This window comes from Heterodontus francisci, chromosome 23 (assembly GCF_036365525.1).
Source record: "Heterodontus francisci isolate sHetFra1 chromosome 23, sHetFra1.hap1, whole genome shotgun sequence".
In the NCBI taxonomy this organism is placed as follows: Eukaryota; Metazoa; Chordata; class Chondrichthyes; order Heterodontiformes; family Heterodontidae; genus Heterodontus; species Heterodontus francisci.
This window is the reverse complement of record NC_090393.1, coordinates 53,636,882-53,655,843: the sequence shown is the minus strand read 5'-3', so window position 1 is coordinate 53,655,843 and position 18,962 is coordinate 53,636,882. Positions and strand designations below refer to the sequence as shown.

At 45.1% G+C, this 18,962-nt stretch overlaps 1 protein-coding gene across 6 annotated transcripts in view; it reads left to right on the top strand.

Annotated features, from left to right (window-relative positions):
• LOC137382821 (apoptosis-inducing factor 3) overlaps window positions 1-18,962 on the top strand; it is a 143,714-nt gene that overhangs the window by 69,380 nt on the left and 55,372 nt on the right. For all 6 annotated transcript variants that reach the window (XM_068055298.1, XM_068055300.1, XM_068055301.1 and 3 more), the window contains 5 exons: window positions 10,363-10,579; window positions 11,834-11,943; window positions 12,943-13,052; window positions 15,078-15,122; window positions 16,637-16,733. In XM_068055298.1, the coding sequence (XP_067911399.1) occupies window positions 10,363-10,579; window positions 11,834-11,943; window positions 12,943-13,052; window positions 15,078-15,122; window positions 16,637-16,733 (579 nt within the window). The remainder of the gene's footprint in view (window positions 1-10,362; window positions 10,580-11,833; window positions 11,944-12,942; window positions 13,053-15,077; window positions 15,123-16,636; window positions 16,734-18,962) is intronic.

The window sequence follows — 18,962 nt, the reverse complement described above, 5'->3', positions numbered from 1 at the left end:
CTGATAGGCCCTCCAGCTATGAGAGCCTGCCCACCATCTAACTAAAGACGGTGAGCCTGTCCTCTGGCCATTAATTGGCCGCCCCAGGGAAAATCACAATGAGTGACTGTTTCCCACACAGTGCGGGCGACTGACCCACATTGGAGCCTCTAGACAGGGTTCAGAAGCCTGCAGGGAAAATCCAGCCGTATGTTTCAGGTAGCTGACCTTTCAGTGAACGGTGTTCTGATGAGGGATCATTGACCTGAAATGTTGGGCTGAATTTTCCAGCCCTTTGGAGACTGGCTGGGAGGCGGGAGAGGTTTGCAATATGGCAGGAGTAGGTGTCGGGAGGGGAGCCCAACGTCTTCCCGCCTGCATGACGTATTACCAGCAACGGGCACCTCAGCAGTGGGGACACCCAGTGTGACCAATTGAGCCACTTAAGGGCCCAAGTAAAGGCCACCTCCGGCCCCTGCAGGAATTTTTCCCGTGTAGGGAGGGCTCGCCATCAAGTGGGGAGACCACCAGGCAAACCCTGGCAGCCTCCCAGCAGACTCCTGTTGCAGGGTGGGGGTGGTGGGGGTGAGAGGAAGTAGTGCCCTCCTTGATGGGAACTCCCCTGCCCACAGAGGGGTACCCGGGTGGCAATGACCGCCCCCACACCTAGGTCACCACTGCTGTAATAACCCTGCACCACCCAATCGCTGGGGTTTGCTTTTAGGGCCTCAGCTTCCTCAAAAAAACTTACATGTCTTCGAGGGTGCCTTGGCATTGGCACCACTAGCAGTGGCACTGCTGAGGCAGCTGAGCTGCTGGCCTTCTGATTGGGCTCTGGGCAGGGGGTGGATGGTGGGGGGGGCCGCCATCCTCAATTGGACGGTGGCCTTGGCAGCAGCCTGTTAATTGGCCGCCGCCAGTAAAATGCCACCCCAGGTTCCCCCTGCACACCCAACCCCCGCCAGAGAAGGGCTGGCTCCCATTTTCAACCCCGGCAGCAGGACTTGTTCCTCGGTGGCAAAATTCAGCCCGTTAATTCTGTTTCTCTCTCCACAGATGCTGCTTGACCTGCTGAGTGCTTCCAGAATTTTCTGTTTTTATTTTCGATTGATGTCGTCTTAATCTGATCTGTCTGCTCTTTTCCCTTGTCACTTTATCCCCCTATCATTCAACCACCTCTCTAAGCAATTCCTAAATGTTGACATGATCTCGGCTTCAATTACTAACTCTACAGTGTATTCCCACAGTCTCACAAGACTCTCCCTGCCCCAACTCTCCTTTATTTTTTCATATCTATGTCCCCTTGTACATGAGCCCCCGATCATCACAAATGGTTTATTTCTATCTACCCTGTCCCATCATTTCATAATTTTAAACATCTCTATCAAGTCACTTCAGAATCTTTGTTCTAACAAAAACATGCTCAATTTTTCCAAGTTTCTGTTTATATTTGTATTTCTTCAAAACTGGCAACATCCTGGTGAATCTATGCTGTAACCTCTCTATTGCCTCGACATCCTTCCTATAACTTTGAACCTAAAACTATGTAAGAAAAACAGAAAATGCTGGAAATACGCAGCAGGTCAGGCTAGCATCTGTGGAGAGAAAAACAGACATCGCAAGTCTGTGACTCTTCATCAGAACTGTGTCTTCATCAGAACTAAAACTGTACCGTGCTCCAATTCTGATCTTATGTAGACTTATCATAATATCTAAACTTTAATATTCTATGCCTCTTGCCATCAACTCAGAAGTCTATTACTTGTTTGATGGCCTCACCCACTTCAGGTGCTTCTTTTAACCTGAACCCTCAAACCCCTCTTTTTTCAACATCACCCACTGTTCTCCCATTTAAACTCTTGTTTGCTTTCACCCACTGCCTTTGAATTCCATCTGCCTCTTTTTGCTCATCCCACCATCTTATTAATAAACTCTTGTAGCTCCTTTTTATCCTCAGAATTAATTACTTTGCCTCCTATTTCACTGTCATCCGCATCGTCTTACTGTTCTTTTCAGATCATCCTCATTAATATGTCCCGTTTGGCAGATTGGGTGACCGCTTTGCGGAACACCTCCGCTCAGTTCGAAAGCATGACCCCGAGCTTCCGGTTGCTGTCCATTTCAACAACCCCCCTGCTCTCATGCTCACATCTCTGTCCTGGAATTGCTGCAGTGTTCCAGTGAACATCAACGCAAGCTCGAGGAACAGCATCTCATTTACCGATTAGGCAGCCTGTTGGACTGAACATCGAGTTCAATAATTTCAGAGCATGACGGGCCTCCCTTTTTATTTTTCTTTTTAGTTTTTTTTTCTTTTTTTTAGTTTATTTTATTTGAGTTTGTTTAGTTTTTTTCTACTGTGCCTACCTACTGTTTTTTTCATGTTTGTGCTTGGGGCCAGGCTGTTCATTTTTCTGTCAATTAACACCCTCTCTGCTCTAACGCTTTATCTTTCAGCACACCATTAACATACCTTTTGCCTTTGCTCCATGACCTTCTGGTCAGTTATTCTCTGTGACCTTGTCCTATCAACACCTTCTCTTTGGTCTTCTCTTGCCCCCCGCTTTATTTGTTTAAAACTTGTTGCCTTTCTAATATTTGCCAGTTCTGATGGTCACTGACCTGAAACATTAACTCTGCTTCTCTCTCCACAGATGCTGCCAGACCTGCTGAGCATTTCCAGCATTTCTTGTTTTTATTTCAGATTTCCAGCATCTGCAGTATTTTGCTTTTATTATAATTTATTAAGCCTGGTCAATTGGATTTCCTTCAAGATATTTCCAGTTTATTGCTGCAATGTTTTAAATGTCATTCTTGCATTGGGTGTGGGTTGTCATCAAAGCCCAGAGTCATAAAAGACGACTCGATCATTCTTGACGTTGGGCTGTTTTTCATGGTGAAATGTTGGAAATGCATGGCAAGGCAGTCAGTGTACAGAAGAGAAAGATACATTACTGTTTTGGATGGGACACAAACAATAATGACAAGATCTGTCAGTCAAGCTTGCCCAATCGCCCTAAAGAGGTCACTGATATGGTGCAAATGTGGGCTGCACAGTGCAAGTGGCAAATATCAACACAGCAAAGGCTTCAATTCATTGCTGGGTTGGGTTCGCAAAGTTACTTGATGCTGCAGACTGCATGTGTGAAGATAGGAACACAGGACCAGGAATTGGCCATTCAGCCCCTCGAGCTGCTCTGCCATTGAATTAGATTATGGCTGAACGTTACCTTAACTCCATTTACTCATCTTGGGCTCGATTTTGTTCTCCTCGTGATGTTAGGCTCCGTGGCGGGGGTGGGGGGCACCGAAAGATCAGAGCGGCAGTGGCCTGCCACGGAACCGGCGCCGGGATTGCCAGGCCCGATCTCCCCGGCAGCGGGGATGCTCCGTGTCAGACCCTCCGTTACTCTGGGATGGGACCCGACTTTACATATTTAAATGACCTGTTTGCATGAATTAAAATGAGAACCGGAGCAGTTCCGGATCTTCAGTGCGATGTGCGGCAGTCACACGCCTTCACTTTCCCATCCAGGGAAAGCTGGCGCCACTGAGATGGAGAAGGGGGGAACTCTGCATTTGTAGTGTCGTGTGTTGGGGGGTAGGGGGGTGAAGGGGTCAACTCTGCATTGGTAATGTGGCTGGGGGGCGGGAGCGGGAAGATGGGGCAAATATGCATTTTACCGTCATTGAGGGAGGGACAGAGGCAACTCCGCAGTTTCTTCGCAGGACTGGCAGCCCTTTAAAAACAGCGCCTAAGCCTGCGCAGAAACAGTTTACATCATTTTTGTCGTCGCCAAGGCCGCCCCCACCAGGGTATTGGGGGGTGGGGGTGAGCAAACACCCTGCCTATGATATTGAGCCGCTGGGCTCAAGACCGTGACGGCGTGACAGCACATGGCCCGTGCATGTCGGCCGCCATTTTTAAACCCGCCGCTGTTCCCGGCAGTGGGACCACGAGATTGAGCCCCTTATCTCCATATCCTTTGATACCGTTAGCTAACAGGAATCTTTCGATCTCAGTCTTGAAAGCTCCAATTATCCCAGCATCCACAGCCTTTTGGAAGAGAAAATTCCAGATTTCTACTATCCTTTGTGTGAAAAAGTCCTTCCTTATTTCCCATGAATGGGCTAACTCCAATTTTAAGATTCTGTCTCCTCGTTCTTGATTCCCCCACCAGAGGAAATAGATTCTCTGGATCGACGCTATTAAATCCTTTTAACATTTTAAATACCTCGATCAGATCACCCTTTTAATCTTTTATACGCAAAGTAATACAAGCCAAGTTTGTGTAAATTGTCCTCATAACTTAACCCTCTAAGCCTCGGTATCATTCTGGTGAAACTGCATTGCACTCACTCCCAGATCAATACACCTTCCTGAGCTGCCAGGCCGAAGTCTGAATGCAGTGTTCTAAATGAAGTCTGACCAAGGACCTGTACAACTGATACATAACTTCCTTCCCTTTTTAATCTAGCCCCCCTTGAGATGATGTTGGACTCATAGAATCATAGAAATTTACAGCACGGAAGGACATTCAGCCCATCATGTCCTCGCTGGCCGACATTTAGCCATCCATCCTAATCCCACTTTCCACAGCTGAATGACTGTAGATTTGAGGAGGGAAGTAGAGGAATGTGCATGGGTGAGGTGTAGTATAAGGATGTTAAAGGTGACTCCTGAATGTCTAGGTATGTTCATGGGGGAGTTATAGAGGTGTAATGCATTGAGCACTGAGACAGGTGCGTGGTGTGGTGGGTGGGATGTAATGGGCAGATGTATTCACTCACATTGACCACCAGAGTGAGATCATTAAACTTGTTTTTGGCACTGCTGCCATGCCCTGTTAGCCACACTCTGGGCATTTAACCACCCTTGCCACATGCTGCCATCCCCTGACTCAATCTTGATGGCTTCCCGCCCCCCCCCCCCCCCCCCCCCCACCGATGGAAACATGGCCTCCTTCCTGGCCTCCAAGACTCTGACTAATGCGTCCAAGGTAACGTCACTAAAGCAGGAAGTCCTATCCTTCACTTTGTGTGCCATCCTTCTTGTCCCTCAGTGCTGAAATGTGATTATCCAGCGGCCTGCAGTGCTTTGCTGCAGCTTCCTCTTTGTAGGGACTGCACCTTTAAAAAGGGAAGACTGCCTGGAGCACGTGGTTTTTTTGCAATGCTACTCGGTCCCCTGTGGTGTGCAGAGGACACCGGCAGTGTAATGGAGGCCAGGACATGTGGTGGCTACGTTACAAACAGTGAAATGAAGTGGGTACATAAGTTTGACATGTTGCCCACCTCATTTCCAACAGGCATGGGCAGGTTACGAATCGCAGCCCCTGCGCCCAAAACTTGGCTCAAATAAATTTCCAGCCCAGTGTATTTAAAGGCATTCTAAATGTCTTCAAATAAAGTATTCTCATAAACCCCCTTCATCTGTTTTATCATTTAATTAAGTTTCAATTTTTAAAATTTCTTTACCATTACTCCTGGAGCTGAATTTTCCCTCTGGGGCGGGAAAGAGGAGTCAGGACTGTTTCTGGGTCCCGAACCTGCCCACTGGTGGAAACAGTCACTCTTTGGGATTTTCACCAAGCCGCTCCCTTAATTGGCATTGAGACAGGTTCCCTGTATAATTAAGGGTGGCGGACGGCTCTTGAAGCTGCAGGGCCAATCACAGGCCTTCTAGCTTGAGATGAGCAGCAGGGTAAGTAGCTTCAACATAGAGACGCCCACTCACCAACGGTTTTAACATTTTAAGTAAAAAGCAGAAAAAGCAGCCAGGCCACCACTGTTAGGGGTGGGGGAGGGGGGGGGGGGTGGGGTGGGGGAGGGGGGAAGACCCTCTACAGGGCGGCCTTAAGTTGCACCTGCACCCAAGCAGGCAAGGAGGACGTGTAGGCCCACCTGGAGTGCTAGGCCCCTGGCCAGCCGCAAGGTGCACTCCTCCAGGCAATTAAACTGTCCTGTCGCGTCAGGAAACTGGAGGCTGACTAGAAAATCCCTGTCAGCCTCCTTTAACTCTGGTTAACAAGGCTCTTAATGAGCATAATTGGCTACCTGCCTCTTTGGGGTGGGTAACCCTGCCAGCCCCAAACCCCTCCCCCGCACCTCGGCAAAAATGGCTGCCATCGGGAACAGGGTTGAGAAACAGGCACACTTGCCAGCGCCAGTATTTTCGGACCTCATCTGCCTCCATTCCTGACCTCGGTGGGGTCTGAAAATGCAGCCCCTGGTCTTGGGTTTTTTCACTCCAAGATCCTGTTCAATTTTTATCATTCCATGCTTACTGCTCCCAGAAGTGTTACAACTTTCGTACATTTTCTGGATCATTAACAAACAGATGAACATTACTTCTGGGCTTCATTCATGTACTGGGTCAAGAAGCTATCATGCATTACATCTACCAACTGATTCTAAACCACTTGGGTTTTCACAGTTAATTGGCCTCTCATTAAAATAACTAGAAAGGCTTAAGAAACTTGGGATTTTCAGCCTTGAAGGGAGGTGTTCAAGAGGTGATCTAATGGAAGTATCTAATATTGTTAAGCATATAGAATTTTTTTTAAATTCACATGGGATGTGAGTGTAAGCCAGCATTTCTTTCCCATCCCTAATTGCCCTTGAGAAGGTGGTGGTGAGCCTCCTTCTTGAACTGCTGCAGTCCATCTGGTGTAGGTATCCCCACAGTGCTGTTAGGGAGGGAGTTCCAGGTTTTTGACCCATCAACAGTGAAGGAACGATGATATAGTTCCAAGTCAGGATGATATTTGTCCTGGAGGGGAACTCGCAGGTGGTGGTGTTCCCATGTGTCTGCTGCCCTCGTCCTTCTAGGTTTTAGAGGTTGCTGGTTTGGAAGCTGCTGTCGAAGGAGTCTTGTCGAGTTGCTGCAGTGCATCTTGTAGATGGTACACACTGTTGCCACTGTGCGCTGGTGGTGAAGGGAGTGAATGTTTAAGGTGGTGAATGGGGTGTCAATCAAGTGCTTTACCTTAAATTAACCTGTAGGAGCAGAACCAGGTAACACAGGTTCAAACTGGTAAAAGGTAACTTTCAGGACAAATACCAGGAAATTCTTCTTCATAGAAATTGTGATCAACATGTGGAATAAACTTCCACATGGAATAATGACAGTGAAAACCCTGGAATCATTTGAGATGAGTGGATGCCACAATTGGAGCTGAGAGCAGTGACCTGAGACTCCAGAGCAGCAGCAGCAACGAGAGCAGGAGCAGAGGTGGCGATATAAAGATCAAATGGAGCACGTTCGAATCAAGAGTTCGAAAAAATTCAAAGTGTGATATCACAGGAAAGCAGGTAAATGATTGGGAGGTTAGTATTTTGTTTTTTTATCTCTCTAAACTGGGGCATTGGTTTAAACCAAGAAGCAGGAAAGTAAACATTTCAATCAGGATAAGTAAAACAGTAAGTGAATAATAATAAGAGTATTTAGCATAGAGCAGCTTTAAATCATGAATGGGCAGCTGAGACCTGTTGCTTGCAATTCCTGCGCCATGTTGGAACAGGATCATGTGTCTTGACGGACCACGCGTGTAGGAAGTGTCTCCAGCTGCTTGAGCTCAAGTTCAGGGTTTCCGAACTTCAGGGGCAGCTGGAGTCACTGCGGAGCATCAGGAAGGCTAAGAGTTTCCTGGATCATGCATAGCGACAGCAGATACTGAGGTCAGACAGTCAGATTTTCAGGAGCTAGGGAGGAATTTCTGAAATGTGTTCAGGAAAACTTCCTTGACCAGTATGTTCTTGGTCCAACCAGGAAGTAGGCATTGTTGGATCTGGTGCTGGATCTGAATGAGGTGGGCCAAGTGAACCAAGTGTCTGTGGGAGAGTGATCATCATATCATGAGGTTTATATTAGTACTAGAGAAGAGCAAGGAACAATCTCAAGCAGAACTTCCAAATTGGAATAGGGCTAAATTCAATGGGATGGGAAGGGATCTAGCCAAGATAAAATGGAACCAAGATTTCACAGGAAAATCTGTAACAGAGCAATGGGTGATCTTTAAGGAACCAATGCTTTACAGGTACAGGCTAGATGCATTCCAACAACAGGGAAAAGTAGGGAAACCAAAGCGAGGGGCTCATTGGATGATGAAGGAGATAGAGTATATGATGAAACAAAAAGAGGGTGTATGATGCATGTCAGGTAAATTCTTCAAGCGAGAACCAGGCCAAATACAATAAGTTGACAGAGGAAGTGAAGAGGAAAATATGGCTGGCAAAAGGAGAATATGAGCATAGAATGGCAGTTAACATAAAAGGTAACCCGAAAATCTTCTAGATTAGATTAGATTAGAGATACAGCACTGAAACAGGCCCTTCGGCCCACCGAGTCTGTGCCGAACATCAACCACCCATTTATACTAATCCTATATTCCTACCAAACATCCCCACCTGTCCCTATATTTCCCTACCACCTACCTATACTAGTGACAATTTATAATGGCCAATTTACCTGTCAACCTGCAAGTCTTTTGGCTTGTGGGAGGAAACCGGAGCACCCGGAGAAAACCCACGCAGACACAGGGAGAACTTGCAAACTCCACACAGGCAGTACCCGGAATCGAACCCGGGTCCCTGGAGCTGTGAGGCTGCAGTGCTAACCACTGCGCCACTGTGCCGCCCTCATACTTCTACTAGTATGTAAATAGTAAATGGTAGTAAGAGGCAAGGTGGGGTCTATTAGGGACAAAGAGGGTGATACATACTTAGCTGCGCAGGGCCAGGCTAGAATACTTAATGAGTATTTTGTATTGGTGTTTACTAAGGAAGAGGATGCAGACAAAATATCAGTAAAAGTGGAGATGGTGGATTTATGGATGGTTGAAAATTTATAGGCAGGATATACTGGAAAGGCTGGCTATGCTTACAGTGAATAAGTCCCCTGGTCCGGATGGCTTGCTTCCCAGTTTACTCAAGGAAGTGGGGCGGAGATAGCAGAAGGGCTTGCCATAACCTTTCAAACTTCCCTAGATACAGGGGAGGTGCCAGAGGATTGGAAAGTGTCAAATTTGACACCCTTGTTCAAGAAAGGGTGTAAGGACATTCCTAGTAACTACAGGCCGGTCAGTTTAACATCAGTGGTGGGTGAGGTTTTAGAAACAATGATCAGGGAAAATATTAACAGGCATTTGGAGTGGTTTAAGTTAATTAAGGATAGCCAGCATGGATTTGTAGCAGGCAGATCATGTTTGACTAATTTAATTGAATTTTTTGATGAAGTAACAGAGAAGGTTGATGAATGCAGTGGATGTTGTCTGTAAGGATTTTAAGAAAGCATTTGACAAAGTACCAGCAAAAGGCTGGTTAACAAAATTGAGGCTCATAGAACAGGAGGGTCAGTGTCAGCTTGGATAAAAAAATTGGCTGAAGGACAGAAAACAGTGAGTCGTGGGTAATGGTTATTTTTCAGACTGGAGGATGGTAGACAGTTGTGTTTCCCCAAGGGTCAGTGCTAGGACCACTGCTTTTTTGATATATATAATTGACTTGGATATTGGAATACAGAGTAAAATTTCAATATTTGGCAATGATACCAAATTTGGAGGTGTGGCAAACAGTGAGGATGATATGAACCACCTGCAACAGGACGTAGATATGCTAGCTGAACAGGCAGACAGGTGGCAGATGAAATTTAACACAGAGAAGTGTGAGGTGATGCATTTGGCAGAAGGGATAGGGAGAGGCAATATATACTTAATGGCACAGTTCTAAAGAGTGTATAGGGACAAAGGTGCTTGCCGTTTTGGGCAAAAGTTAAAGGGGGGATGTGAGGAAGAACTTCTTTCACACAGCGAGTGGTAATGACCTGGAACTTGCTGCCTACAGTAGTGATGGAAGCAGAGGCGATCAATGATTTCAAAAACAAACTGGATAGGCGCATGAGAGAAATAAACTTGCAGGGCTACAGGGATAGAGCAGGGGAATGGGTGGGACTGGACTGCTCTACACAGAGACAGCATTGAGTCAATTGGCTGAATGGGTCCTCTCCACGACATAATGAATCAGAATCACAGAATTGTTGCAGCACAGATGGAGGCCATTCAGCCCATCAAATCCACAGCAAGAGAAAGTGAAGTCAAAGTGAAAAAGATAATAAACTTACACACACAGCAAACACAGTTGATCATTGAACATTTTGAAGAATATGTAAGCTTTTTTCACATATTCTTTCAAATATCCTATTTCTTGAACATGCTTAGTTATTTGTTGCAATATTGCTGGAATATGTTGGAGTACCAGTGGTATATATTGCTGTATTAGCAAGAATTGTTATTCTTATGGCTAATAAAAACATGCTATGACTGTTTTAACGTTTAGTAAGGCACTGGTTGAAACCTTTCTTTGTGGTCACTATCTATCTTTCAGTTGAAGTCAAAGTTGAAGTGATGGCCCCTGACAAGGCGAAGGAGAAAGAGAAGGAAAGCCTTTCACCCAATGGCAAAGTCAGCCCCATGCCCACATGTAAGGCCAACGGGAGCACAAAGCACATAGAGGAGCGGCCCACCACCGTCGACCTCTATCAGAATCCAAAGGACATGGTGGAGGTGGCAGTGTGCCATGTGAATGAGCTCCAGGATGGACAGTAAGTGTCAGTGCAGGAGCAAGCACTGAGATAATAATGGGACAGCACCTGTAATTTAACTGGGGAACCAGTGAGTCGATCGAAAAGGTGAGATTGCAGTTAGAATCAGACAATTCTTATCAAGACAAGAAATGCTGGAATCACTCAGCAGGTCTGGCAGCATCTGTGGAAAGAGAAGCAGAGTTAACGTTTCGGGTCAGTGACCCTTCTTCGGACCCTTCTTGTTTTTGTTTCAGATTTCCAGCATCCGCAGTATTTTGCTTTTAATTCTTATCAAGACCCTGATACAGTAGAGCCAGAGTCCATTGTTACTGTTTGCTCACAGTTATTAACTATAATTGGGGCCCTACCTTGTTTCTTTATTAATTTTCCACTTCATGAATGCCTGCTGAAAATCAGAGAGTAGCAGTGAGAATTCTATTGCCACTGATACAATGATGTAACATGTCATACATGTGACAGCATCTTAGAGAGATGACCAAAGTCAGAATTACAGAATCAATTTGTTTATTTAGTTGGATTCTTACTGAGCTGCTTGTCTTGACACTCATTGAAACCCACAATATTGAATGCCCTTGAACGTCCTGTTTGGGCTAAGTTGATGACATCTGCGTAAGCTAAATAGAAAGAAACGGGGTGAAACCTTGAGAGCAACAACTTTTTCTCCTCACACAGACCCACCCAGTTCATCATGTCACTGGAATAAAATGGGATGTAGATTGCGTGGAATGAGGTTGCAGTTCGACTGACTCACTGATGAGGTGGCGATCAGCAAAATGGCATAAGCAAGCCAGCAGTGCCACTAGCAGGAATGCAGCAGTATTGCAACCAAGAAGTAGAATCCCAGCACAACAGCAGAGTGGAAAGGCTGCATGGGGAGGGGAGGGGAGGGAAGGGGAGGGGGTGGAGGGGGGTGGGGTGGGGAGGTTGTTTGTACATAATCGGGTATGCTCAAGAGGCCAGAACTGGAGGAGCCTGGCGATTTCGGAGGGTTGTAAATCTGGAGGAGGTTACAGAGCTGGGAAGGGCCGAACTCACTGAGGGATTTGAACAAAAGGATAAGAATTTTAAAATGAGACGTTTGCACATTGCAAGGACCACAGGGGCCTGTGCAGCAGTCCTCCACTGCACTATGGCACTAAGCAATAGTATGTGGGGTCAGGCAGGCAAGAGTTCCCAAACGTGGGCAAGAGAGGTGGGGAGAAAAGCTTTAAAAAATGGACTGTGAATGACTCATGTGCTTTGCACCTGCAGGATGCGAGAGGTGGATGTGGCCTGTGGCAAGGCCCTATTGATTAAAGAGAGAGGAGAATACTGTGCAATAGGACATAAATGCCCCCATTATGGAGCACCCCTGGTAAAAGGTCAGTGTGCAGTCACATGGATGAGGTTCAAGGTTATGAGGAATATTGAAAAACTGATCCAGCAAATTGTTGACTGGAGGAGGTTCAAGTACCAGAGGACAATAGTTAAAAAGCAGGGACTGAGAGTGTGAAGGGAAGCTACAGAATTGTTCATTCAAAGGATGTGAGGGACAATGCAATGTAACATATATTAGTTGGCCATTCACATTGTGGCCTGTCCTTTCCAAAAATGGCTAATCCCAGTCCAGTGAGGCTGCATTGATGAAAATGCTTTAACAAACGAGGCAGTGCTGAGTCATACACAAGACAGGAGAAAATAGTTGCTGTGCAGCCCTCAGTTTTCTGCTCATTAAATTTGAAGATTGAACTCACCATGTCTCCCTTTTCACATGGCAATCTTGAAAGATTGGCCTATGCGGGTACAGCAGGCTGCAGTGTGTACTATCAATAGTACACACCTGCCAAACACATGACCTCTATCACCATGAAGGACAAGTGCATGGGAACACCACCACCTGCAGGTTCCCCTCCAAGTCACACATCATCCTAACTTGGAAATATATCGCCGTTCCTTCATCATCACTGGGTCAAAGCCCTGAAATTCACTCACTAACAGCACGTTGGATGTACCTTCACCGCACAGTTCAAGAAGGCAGCTCACCACCACCTTCTCAAGGGCAATTAGGGATGGGCAATAAATGCTGGCTACATCCAGAGTATGAATAATTAGAAAAGGTGAGGCACACACAAGCTGCACAGTATCAGATGGGAGTGAATTGTTCATATTATCCCAGTGTGTAATGTACACATACAAAAGCTGACTCAAGAACGCCCACCAGCTGTACTGTAGCAGGCAGGAGCGATTCATTCTTTTTGTTTTCCTGGTATATAGCGCTTTCATATTGTTGACAATTATAAATTATAAAGAGAACGAAGCCTCTGATTAGTGGCTGTACCAGTGATTTGATTTGGTATAAATGGAGTGTATTATATTCTCAGGTGTTTTGACCAATGGGCGAGTTCGGTGCCCGTGGCACGGAGCCTGTTTTAATATTGCAACGGGTGATATCGAAGATTTTCCCGGATTGGACAGTTTACCCAAGTTCCAGGTAATGCTTGCACTGTCCCTCATGTTGCAACACCTCCCCTCCCCCTTGCACCATACATTGTTCCTTGGTTCCCTGTGGTGTTAGCCATGACACAGTTGGTAGCACTCTTGCCTCTGAGTCAGAAGGTTCTGGGTTCAATTCCCATTCCAAAATCTTGAGCACAAAAATCAAGGCTGACAGTCCAGTATAGTACTGGAGGAGTGCTGCACTGTCAGAGGTGCTGTCTTTCAAATGAGATATTAAACTAGTCTACTCTTTTGGACTGTAATAATAAATCCGATGGCATTATTCCAAAGAAGAGCCGAGGAGTTCTCCCCAGTGTCCTGGCCAATATTTATCTCTCAATCAACATCACTAAAATGCAGATAATCTGGTCAATATCGCATTACTGTTTGTGGGATCTTGCCGTGCGCAAATTGGTTGTCACATTTCCTACAGTAGAACAATAACTACACTTCAAAAGTACTTCAGTGGCTGTAAAGGACTTTCGGACATCCTGAGGTTGTGAAAGGTGCTACATAAATGCAAATCTTTCTTTTCTTTCTTTCCCAGAGCAGGTCCCAAATTATTAGACGTCTGCAATGTTGCTCTGAGGCTCACCCCTCGTTACCAGTTTGGGTAAATCACCCTCAGATGATTCTGCCTCCGTCTCTGTGCTGTTAGTCAGGAATCTGTTGCGTGGGGAATCGCAGCTCACAGCCATATTCTGTCACCATGGAGACCAACACTCTGGTTCACACATGTGCCATGCCATCTATTCTGAGAGCTTCTCTTTTACTCCAGTCTCTCCTGAAGGTGCTAAATCTTCCCCGGGACATTTATGTAGAACTTCAGAAAGTGACCATTTGGCCCATTCAATTCTTGTTGGTGATAGTGCTCCACATGAGTAGGATTCATTGATATTCAATGGTAATAATAATCAGGAGAGATGTAAAACAGGCAGCCGATTTGCTGTCACCTGTTCTACACTGTTGCACAGAGTCAAAATTACCCCTATTCAACAATGCAGTTTCAGCTAATTGTAAACTGCTAACCACTAGTTTAACAAAAGCATAAAGCTTAAAATGTTTAAGCAAAGAAACAGCCACCACTGAAGGATAGAAGCTCCAGTGATCACAAAAAAGCAGCCTGGTGTGACACAGGGTCAGAAAGTATTGCATGGAATTACGAGGGCTCTGATATTTATTGGAAGGCCGGGACAGTGTGTGCTTGCAGGGGGTGGAGGGAATATGAAAATCCCGGGAATGTGGGCTTCCTGCCCAAGTTAGTGACAGCACCTCTACTTTTTAAATTCTGTTTCCTGCCCACCTTTCAGGAAAACCAGTGGCAGAAGATTAGGGACGATTCCTGGCAATCAGCAAAGGTCAGGGGGCTTAAGGCAGGTTCGGGACAGATTGCCAGGGCATCGGGCTTAGGATCATGCATTTGGGGTGGGGGGTGGGGGGGGGGGGGTGGTGGGCAGCCAATTCTGGCAAAACATTTGCCTGAAAAGCTGGGGTTGAGGGTGGGGGGATGGGAGTGCGCTCACACACCTCCTGACTCACAGACAGTGCTATGACAAACATGCTTGATCCGGCTATTCCCGTCTCCATTTAGCTGCTGGGTTAAATTTTAATCAGGATCCCAGCTGCACTGTGGGAGCCTGGTTTAAATATTATAACCATCGTTCTGTCTCTTGAGAGCAAGACACAGTTGTGCCTCACAAGCAGCCACCATAAAAGCAGTGGGTTAGGATTGTCTTTATGTGATTTTCAATTTTTAACCCCCTCCCCCCAACAATCCCAACCATTTTCCGCTATTTGAATTTACTGCACAGAAACAGACAGTTATGCTCCACACGAGCCTCCCCCATCAACATGCCAGTCTGTTCCTTTCGCCCTCATTTACTTATCGAGCTTCCTCTTAAATACACCAAATGTAGCTGCAATATCATTGTACTCCTGGTGCCTGGGTATCTCAGCACCTCGATATATTATATCTGTGCCATGTAAGGATACTCTCTAATAATGACATTCATCTCCACAGGTCAGAATAGAAAAGGAGAAAGTGATGGTACGAGCGAGTAAACAGGTAACAAAGTGTCCTTGTGCAATCTGTCCTTTAATCTGTATGTTCTGGAAGTCAGTCCAGCTTTAGACTGACGGGTTGAAAGTCTCATCTCTCCACAGGTTCTAACAATAATATATAAACTGGGTGTGGGCAGGCTCAAATCACAGTGAGTGTCCACAAGTCCTCAGAAACAAACCTGTCCCCAATTAAGGATCAATTTGCATTTAATTGGCAGCATCACACACGGAAGGTCTGATCATTGAATTATACAGCACAGAAAGAGGCCATTCGGCCCATTGTACCTGTGCTGGCTATTTGAAAGAGCTATCCAATTAGTTTCACTCTCCCCATCTCACTCTGTCCCTATAGCCCTGTAAATTCTTCCTTTTTAAGTGTTTACCTCGTCCCCTTTTGAGACTTACCACTGAACCTGCTTCCACCACCCTTTCAGGCAGTGCATTCCAGATCACAACAATTTGCTACGTAAAAAAATCTCTTCATCTCCTCCTCAGGTTTTTCTGCCAGCCGATGTGGGACCTGGTGCAGTAGACACTGCTCTTTTGAGTTAAACCAGATTGTTGGGACAATGCAGAAAGTAACTTTCACCTGTAACTAACCTGACCTGAGAGTGTTTGACACTGGATCAAAATGTGTCACATTTTTTTTCTTCCAGGATGGATCTCCTTCACTTTGATAATGGTGAAAACAAGCATATCAAAAAAGCAGTGATTTGTCCTTGGTGGAATTTGATGTTCTATTTTGTGCAGTACTTGTCCCCTTATCCATGCTGCACCTGAGTGAAGCTCTACCCCTCACCCAGTCTTAAAATGGTGCTAGCTTCAGTAGGGCTGAGAACATCTGCCCCGGCCCCTGTTTGTACAGTGAGACTTAGTGACTCCCACCAGTGGCTGCACTATATCACTGCCTCTCACTAACAACATGCACAAAATCAAAAGCAAAATATGGAAGGGGCTGGAAATCTGAATTTCAGAACAGAAAATAGTGGGAAAAGAAGTTGTAATGAAAGGTCATTGACTTGAAAGGTCTGTTTCTCTCTCCACTGAGTGCAGCATTTTCTGTTTTTAGGACATGCTCTAAATGGTATTTTTAAACAGTGCACTCATTCTGATAGCTTTGTTGTATTCAGAGTATTGATTTGGGAGGCTGGGATCTCAACCAAAATCCAGAACCGTCAGAAATATTGATTTTGAATTTTATTTTCCCCTTCAGTGGGGCAAACCGAGGTTCAACAATCTTCCTAAATTGCACCGACACCAGCTGGGTTTGCGATTGGTTGGGTGTTCTTGTTCTTTGCGAGTTGATGGGTGTGGAAAAAGGAAGAAGCATTAACCAGAACATTGACACCTGTCACATCCTGTGGGATTGTTCTTTTCCTGGATGTATACAACACTGCCCCACCTCCCTGCAGCTCCGATGCTGCACAAATCCTGATGGAGTCCTTTCCTTCCCCCTACCCCAATCCCAGTCCAGAATTGTTGCCATTGTAAGTTCACCATCTACCCTTTTGCCCTCAGGCTCTCCAGTCACAGAAGAGGGTGAAACGGATGGCAAGATGCGCAACTCTGAGTGACAGCAGCTTCAGCAACACCAATGTGCTCATCATTGGGGCAGGTAAGAGTGTAACCCCCCCTCCCCCACCCCCCTCTCCCCCCCCCCCCCCCCCCCCCCCCCACAAAGTGGGTAACAGACACCTAGGGGTGAGCCACCCATTGGGAAAAAGAAAGGACTCAGCTTCACAGAAAGAAATAATTTGCATTTATATAGCACCTTTCATGACCTTCAAGTGTTTCAAAGAGCTTTTTGAGGTGCTGTACTGTAGGAAATGTGGCAGCCAATTTGTGCACAGCAAGACCTACAAACAGCAATGTAATATTGACCAGATAATCTGTTTTTTAGGTGTTGGTCAATGGGTAAATATTGGCCTCCTTTTCTTCAAGATAGTGCCATGGGATCTTTTACATCCACCTGAGATGTGAGACAGGGCTTCAGTTTAACATCTCATCTGAAAGATAGGACTTCTCACAGTGCAGCAGTCCCTCACTACTGCACTGAACTGTCAGCCGAGATTTTGTGCTTAAGTCTCGAGAGTGGGACTTAAACCCACACCATTCTGAGGCAAGACTGCTACCATCAAAGCCACAGCTGATACTGGAATCAAAGACGAGCTACAGTGTGGCACAGGCTTCAGATCAATGAGTTAAAGTGTCTTCACCAATGAGAATAAGGAAGCAGGGGGATGCACCTACCTGATTTGAGATGTGTAGGGAATGAGTGAGATAGATTTGGAGATGTTTCCTGTACTGATTCAAGACAAGAGAATCAGGGTATAAGGGACGACAAGGGAAACCATCAGGTAAATGTAATTTAAGGAGTAACATTGTCACATTCAGACTGGTTGGCTTGTGAAATACATTGTATGCAGTGCAGTGAATGAAGACTCTATTAGAACAGACTGAGAAATAACATAAAACTAAAGGAAAGACTATAAGTGCAAAGAATGGTGTAAATCTAGGGCACTGGTAGAGATATAAAGAACAGCAGAAGAAGACAGTAAAGATGGTAAGAGATGCAAATTGAGAATACAAAAATAAACTTGTGTGGGGTCTCAAGATGATTAGAAATTTACAATCATATTAGAAGAAAAAGCGTAGTCTGGGTATTGTGGAACCCTTAAAAATTGATCGGGTAAATAGACTAAAAGGTATGGCAGTAAACAGTGGAACATATTTAAAGAAACAATTCAAAATGTTCAACAAAAATACATTCCATTAAAAAACAAAACTCAGTAAGAAGGATCTATCTGTGGCTTACTAGGGAAGTTAAGGATAATGTTAGATTAAAAGAAAGAGGCTTATAATGTTGTGAAAAATAGTAGTAAGCCTGAGGACTGGGGGTGTTTTAGAAACCAGTAAAGGGCGACCAAAAAGTTAATAAAAAGGGAAATATAGAATATGAGAGTAAACTAGCCGGGAATATAAAAACAGATTGTAAGAACTTTTACAAGCATATACAAAGGAGGAGTGTAACTAAAATAAACATTAGTTCCTTAGAGGCAGAGACAGGAGAAATTATCATGGGAAATGAGGAAATGGCAGAGATGTTGAACAAATATTGTTTGTCTGTCTTTACAGTAGAATATTCAAATTACATACCAGAAATAGAAGGTAACCAGGGGGCTAATAAGAGTGAGAAACTTGAAGTAATTAATATCAGCCAGGAAAAAGTACTGGAGAAACTTAAGGGACTAAAGGCCATCAATTCCCCAGGACCTGATGACCTACATCCGAGAGTTCTAAAAGAAGTAGCTGCAGAGGTAGTGGACGCACTGGATATCATTTTCCAAAATTCTCGAGATTCTAGAACAGTTACAGCAGATTGGAAGTTAGTAAATATAACACTGCTATTCAAGAAAGGAAGGAGAGAGAAACAGGGAACTACAGGCCAGTTAGTCTGACATCAGTTGTTTGGAAAATGCTGGGATCTATTATTAAGGAAGTCTTAACAATGCACTTAGAAATCATAGTATGATCAAAGTCAACAAGGTTTTATGAAAGGGAAATCATGTTTGAAAAAAATTATTAGAGTTGTTTTGAGGATGTAAATGGTAGGTAGATAAAGGGGAACCAGTAGATGTAGTATATTTAGATTCCCAAAAGTTATTTGATAAGGTGCCGTATGAAGGGTTAATACACAAGATAAGGGTGCATGGAGTTAGGGTTAATATATTAGTGTGGAAAGAAAATTGGTCAATGGACAGGGAAGCAAAGAGTAGGGATAAACCGGGCATTTTCAAGTTGGCAGGCTGTAACTAGTGGAGTGCTGCAAGGATTAGTGCTGGGA